Raw genomic sequence first — 6,290 nt, forward strand, 5'->3', positions numbered from 1 at the left:
TCTTGATGAAACAAAATATTAGGTTTTTAATTCGTAATCAGCCACTCCAGATTTAATTTTAATAACCATTATATTACTTTTTTCTTGCTACCTGCCTCATCATGCGATTCTGTCTCAGCATCTGTAGGCGGAAAGACAAATTGTATGACCGCTGTGTGAACCAATACCAATGCCAATAGGACGGTGTATGCAAATGAACCAACAAAGCAGACCAATGAACGTTCATGTGGGCGTGACTACACTGCTCCCAAAAGTGAATCAGTGAAATCTCCCCGGCCAGTGAGCTGCTGCTCCGTGATCCAGGATAGTTGTCCAAATCTAATTTCTTTTGGATTTTTCTTTGTATTATTTCACGAATCCGTTTTTTTGTGTGTGCGTGTGTGTATATATTTGGGTTTCTAACGCATGACGGATTGGTTTGGTTTCGCACAAGGAATGTTTCTGTAGTTCGGATCTCAGCAGTTCGGCATTGGTCTCTGATGGAACAAGACACAGCCTTTCTGTGCCCGTTTGTTTTTGGATACAGCGCAGATCACAGATCCCTGGGAATGCAGTAATCAATGTAGGACATATGTAACAAGTCCTCAAACCATTCGGAGGGTCTTGCCACAGGGTATCAAGACAAGGAAAAGCAGTTGTAAATGGATCGCCATCCCAGCCTTGTTTCTCTCTGGTTTCAGCTGGAACTTTGTGCGATGGCTGTTCTTCTCACGAAAGGTAAGACCGAGTTCATGTAGCCTAGTCGTTTCTAAAAGCACACGAGACTTAAAACTAAGACCATGTAAACTGCAGCGCTCAAACACAAAAGTCCTTCAAAATGTTTATATATCTCAAAACTTGTGTCGAATACTGGCCTTTTTTGCCGAAGAAAAAAAAAACGTGTGGCTACTATTTTAATTAATGGAAGTTAAACTTGTTAACAATATGCAAACAACTCATTATAAAACTTAAATGTCATTCTTACAACTATACATTAACTGCCTTTACAACTTGCATTTTACTTTTAATATATCGTTTTAGTAGGGAAAAAGAGGAATTCGATCTGTTAATGTTTAAATTGTGTTTCTGGATGCTAAAGTCTGGTTGTAGGACTTGATCTATTTTGGCTGGTCTAATAATGTCAACTTTAGAGAACTGCAGCGCTCAAACACAAAAGTCCTTCAAAATGTTTATATATCTCAAAACTTGTGTCGAATACTGGCCTTTTTTGCCGAAGAAAAAAAAACGTGTGGCTACTATTTTAATTAATGGAAGTTAAACTTGTTAACAATATGTAAACAACTCATTATAAAACTTAAATGTCATTCTTACAACTGTACATTAACTGCCTTTACAACTTGCATTTTACTTTTAATATATCGTTTTAGTAGGGAAAAAGAGGAATTCGATCTGTTAATGTTTAAATTGTGTTTCTGGATGCTAAAGTCTGGTTGTAGGACTTGATCTATTTTGGCTGGTCTAATAATGTCAACTTTAGAGCAGCTATAATCCAGCTATTTTGCTCCAAAACACTCCAAAGTAATTTTCTGAGCATTTGCAAAACATTGATTTGCAACACTTACCAAGGCCAGCTTGCTATGTTCCGTTTTTATGCATTATTAGATAAGCACAACCATCAGAGATAAAATAAGAATAAACCCATTTAGCCTAACTGATAAGAAGAACTCGAGCGATTTCTTACACTAATGAGATGACATGTAACTCCAGTTTTGAACAGTGTACACAAGCAGATTACAACAACACAAAGGCCGAGTTTATTTGTGTTCGTGTCGTGTTGTGTGTTTAGTGTTCTGTTCCACATACACGCGCAGTGGTAATTCGGCAATAGTTAAAAATTATGTACTGACTGACCACTTACTGAAACAGCCTGTACATTTTAACCATATATACAAGAGCGAAATGTGAAGCTTTTCCAGTTTTTAAAAATGTTTACCCCAATCTTGGGATGAAACCATGAAGGAATTGTTAAACGCTCGAAATCTATATGAATTTATTTTTTTGGCGCACAAAATTAAATGTTAAGCATAGTCACCATTCGCTTTCATTGTATCGAAAAAAGATGCAATAATAATGAACCGCGACTGATGCTGTCGGTCCTTAACGTCTTTTTTTGTGCTCTACAGAAGAAAGAGGGTCATACAAGTATGAAACAACACGAATGCAAGTAAATGAAAGAATTTTCTATTTTTAGGTGAACTGTCCCTTTAAAAGTTACCCTCCGACTTAATGCCAGGTTTGACCACAAGTGAGTTTGCGTGCAAACTGAAAAAGGAGTCCTTCTCTCACCCCCCTTTACGAGTTTCCATTTGGGTTGAAAGAAATTGACTTTGGCAAACAAACCACTAATTATAAGCTACACGGTTCCTGTTTTATAAGACAGACTTAAAGGATCCCTTGCATGAAAAGCCATGACACAGTCTCAGTGTTGAACAGAAACTGCCACATATTAGTGTTAGTCCTCTCTCTCTTTGCCAAATTCTGATATAAGATCTGAGTAGTATAGTTAGTTACGTATTTTCCTCACATCCTCTTGAAATGAAAATGAAGAATGCTTTCCTGATAATAAAAAGTTAACCAGTTGCAGTACTTGAAATCTTAGTAATGTTAGAAATACGGCACAGTTTAAATCTCTAATTAAATGCTCAATTTCAGTTGGAATGGATGTGATGGGAATTTCAGCATTCCCACGCAGTACCGGGCAAACTTTCAATTGCAGTTGATGGTGCTGGTCTGAAATGTTAACACAATTATTGTCAAGAATCCTTGGAAAGTTCAACGTTTTCATTGGAAGCACTTCAGGACAGTTGTTTTATGATTTAATATATCTAGGATGGTGCATTAATGTCAATGATATCGGTTATTACAGATTTTAACTAACATGATTTCTTTGTTTTGCAGGAGAGATCAGGTGCTACTGTGACGCACCACACTGTGTTGCCACTGGATACATGTGTAAATCGGAGCTCAACGCTTGCTTCACGAAGGTCCTGAACCCACTTAACACAAACTCGCCTCTAACACACGGCTGTGTAGATTTGCTAGTAAAATCAGCGGATGTGTGTTCCAGCAAAAATGTGGATGTTTCCAGCGGAAGCGCCTCTCCTGTAGAGTGTTGCCATGAGGATATGTGTAACTACAGAGGTTTGCATGAACTCACGCACCCTCGAGGTGATTCCACAGGTGAGATACACAAATTTGACTGAAAAAGAAAGCTGTATTAGTAGATTGGATCATATGTTAGCTGTTTGTTTTACATTTTAAAAGAGATAGATCACCCCAAAATTAAAATTGAAACCAAAAATGAAAACATTTTACTTGTCATTCCGAACCTGTAAGACTAATGGTCTTCTGTGGAACATAAACTTATTTTGAAAAATATCTTTGGTTACACTTTATTTTAAGGTGTCCTTGTTACAGTGTAATTATACATATAAGTACTGAGTAATATTAATTAACTACATGTACTTACTATATGGTTAGGATTAGGGTTTGGCTTAGGGTTACTTGCATGTAATTATGCATAATTAATTGTTATTATAATAGTAAGTACATGTAACATGTGTAATAAGGACATTACCATATATTTTTTGGTCCTTACATTGAAAGTCAGTGGGGTTGTTTCACTGTATGGGCAAAAACAGTTGAAACATTCTTCAAAATAAATTCTTCTTGTTCCAAAGAAGAAAGTCATACTGGTTTGGAACGGCATGAGGGTGAATAAATGATCACAGAATTTTCAGTTTTGGGTGAATTGTCCCGTTAACCTTACCTTGGTATAGAGTGTCTAACATTGAATGGGCCAGTAGGACACAGTGATTCCTTTATGCGTAGATATTTTTTTATCTAATCGAAGTAGGATACTATCTTTACTGATGTCTGACGTCAATCCTGTGCAAACATGGACCCTTGTGACAGATTCTTTAGTATCAGGCATACATGTGCGCACACACTGACTTTTACTGCTCTCACGGCTCCAAACTGCAGGCTGATATTTAATGGTTTCCAGTGCAGCGTGAGTTTGTGGGTAACTGGCAGTTTACCCTTTAGCACTTGGATTCAGATCACATACTTTTTATTGTACGTGGATCATGAAACATTCCCACTGTGCTGGAATGTGCTTCTCACAGCGTCCTTTGACAGACGGCTCAAAGCACATAAATGTAATCCTGTTTAATGAAAAAGGTGCGCTGAGATATTAAAAAGAGTGAAACAAGTATAAACGTAACACGTTAGCGTTCCTCATGCTGTTTTTTCATAAAAATCCAAATCTCACTTTGTTCTCACCATGCTCTCTCTCTCTATCTAGACCGATACTACAGCTCCAATCAGAACCTGATCACAAGGGTGCAAGAGTTAGCATCCGCTAAAGAGGTGTGGTTCCGGGCGGCAGTGATAGCAGTTCCCATCGCGGGTGGGCTTATCCTGGTTCTGCTGATTATGCTGGCGTTGCGAATGCTTCGTAGTGAAAACAAGCGTCTCCAGGCCCAGCGCCAACAGATGCTGTCTCGCCTGCATTACAGTTTTCATGGACACCACCATGCCAAGAAAGGCCATGTGGCCAAGTTGGACTTGGAGTGCATGGTGCCGGTAACGGGACATGAGAACTGCTGTCTGGGCTGTGATAAGCTGCGGCAGACGGAGCTGTGCACGGGAGGAGGAAGCGGAGGCGAACGCCTCCTATCTCTTGTGCACTGGGGGATGTACACAGGACATGGCAAGCTGGAGTTCGTATGACTACTCAGAGCTTCCTTGTTAGGGCACAAAAGGGTAACTGTGTAGTTTGCTGTCGTAATTTTATTATCGTCCCGCTCGGCGTGTTATTTTATTGTCTCCATGACCATGGAGAGCGAAGAAATTTCAAGGACACAAATCTTTGTGTTTTCTCAAAAGAGCACTTTACTTGAATTAGAATGGCCGGTCACTGTGGGGCTGTGGTGAATATGAAAGGGGCGGAGCTAAGGACTACAAACTCCGCCCCTTCCCCACCAAGTCATGTCCTGTGGATCCTGGAATGACACTGAAGACTGAAGGATTCGTAAAGATGGTCTTATTTTGCACATTTGTATAAAACGGACTAGATGACTATGGGTTGGTTGGAAAGTTGCATTCGAAGTGGATTTTTTGAAGAATTTTACACTGACACCAGGGTACAAATAAGGTTTGTTGTAGTCAAATTGTATGAATAAAGGATCCAATCTTGACTGTAGCAAATCACATGCCTCTGCTTATGATTTCGTTAATCAAACACATTTGTGTAATTGTGTTTTTACCTCTTTTCAGCTCTGTGTGTGTGTCAGTGTGTGTGTTTGAGTGAGGAAGGTCAATCAGTAGCAGGGAAACTGACACAGGGGCCTTGTTCTAAAATAGTGCCCTTCATCTGACTGCGTCATCTCTGAAACCCCTCCAAAAGGGACACATTACATCTCTCTAGCTCTCTCGGCTGCTCTCTTGGGATTAATACTGGAGGTAGAGCGAGTATTTATTTAGTAAGTGAGGGAATTTCGGTAAGCTGTGAGTTCAGAGTCCTTCGCCTGCACTCGCTGAACACAGTAATTCCCTTGTATGCACTCTGGCTTGACTTTACAATCCACAAATCACAGGCAGATTTGAGAACTGTGAAACTTTTTTTGACCTACTTTGAAAATGTGCTTGCAGCTTTATACACTAAAGTGTCCTTAAGACCAGCAGCAATTGCTAACATTCCTTTGTGATATAGTTCATTGCAGTAGATGTGTACAGCATAGGCTCCGTATGACAGCTCCCTCTCTTATTCAGAGGATTGTTGGTGAAAGCGGCTCCTCAAGGTGGATAAGAAGCAAATAATATAGTAAAAATATTTTATCTCTTGTGCTGAAAATCCTTTACCAAATTTGGTGTTCCTGGTCTTTTAAAAATGGCTTGTTAATCTCTCCCTATGATATATCATCACCAAATCTTAAATGTAATTTTTTTGTTTACTTATTTTCTTTCAGTAAGCTCAGGATTTGTATATATTTTGGAACTGACTGATCGTAGGCCTCATTGATGAGCTTATGCACCTCAGCTTTTGAGTGAAAAAAGCTTTATCTGTGAATAATTTTGGAAATGTTTACTCAAAAATCGATGTTATAATCAGTTATATATTATCAGTCAAAAATGCTATTTTTTTGGGCGGACGTTTTTGTACCATGTGTGAGCAAAGACAGTAGGGGCTTTATCTGTGAATAATTTTGGAAATGTTTACTCAAAAATCGATGTTATAATCAGTTATACACTCACTGGCCACTTTATTAGGTACACCTTGCTAGTAC

At 38.9% G+C, this 6,290-nt stretch overlaps 1 protein-coding gene across 1 annotated transcript; it reads left to right on the forward strand.

Annotated features, from left to right (window-relative positions):
• Positions 1-293: 293 nt before the first annotated feature.
• Positions 294-5,887, forward strand: LOC107738975 (BMP and activin membrane-bound inhibitor homolog). Its single transcript, XM_016550915.1, has 3 exons — positions 294-717; positions 2,899-3,180; positions 4,307-5,887. The coding sequence occupies exons 1-3, from the start codon at positions 642-644 to the stop codon at positions 4,732-4,734; spliced, it is 786 nt and encodes a 261-aa protein (XP_016406401.1). The 5' UTR covers positions 294-641; the 3' UTR covers positions 4,735-5,887.
• Positions 5,888-6,290: the final 403 nt, after the last annotated feature.

The sequence above is a fragment of the Sinocyclocheilus rhinocerous genome, unplaced genomic scaffold (assembly GCF_001515625.1).
Source record: "Sinocyclocheilus rhinocerous isolate Xijiao unplaced genomic scaffold, SAMN03320098_v1.1 scaffold735, whole genome shotgun sequence".
In the NCBI taxonomy this organism is placed as follows: domain Eukaryota; kingdom Metazoa; phylum Chordata; class Actinopteri; order Cypriniformes; family Cyprinidae; genus Sinocyclocheilus; species Sinocyclocheilus rhinocerous.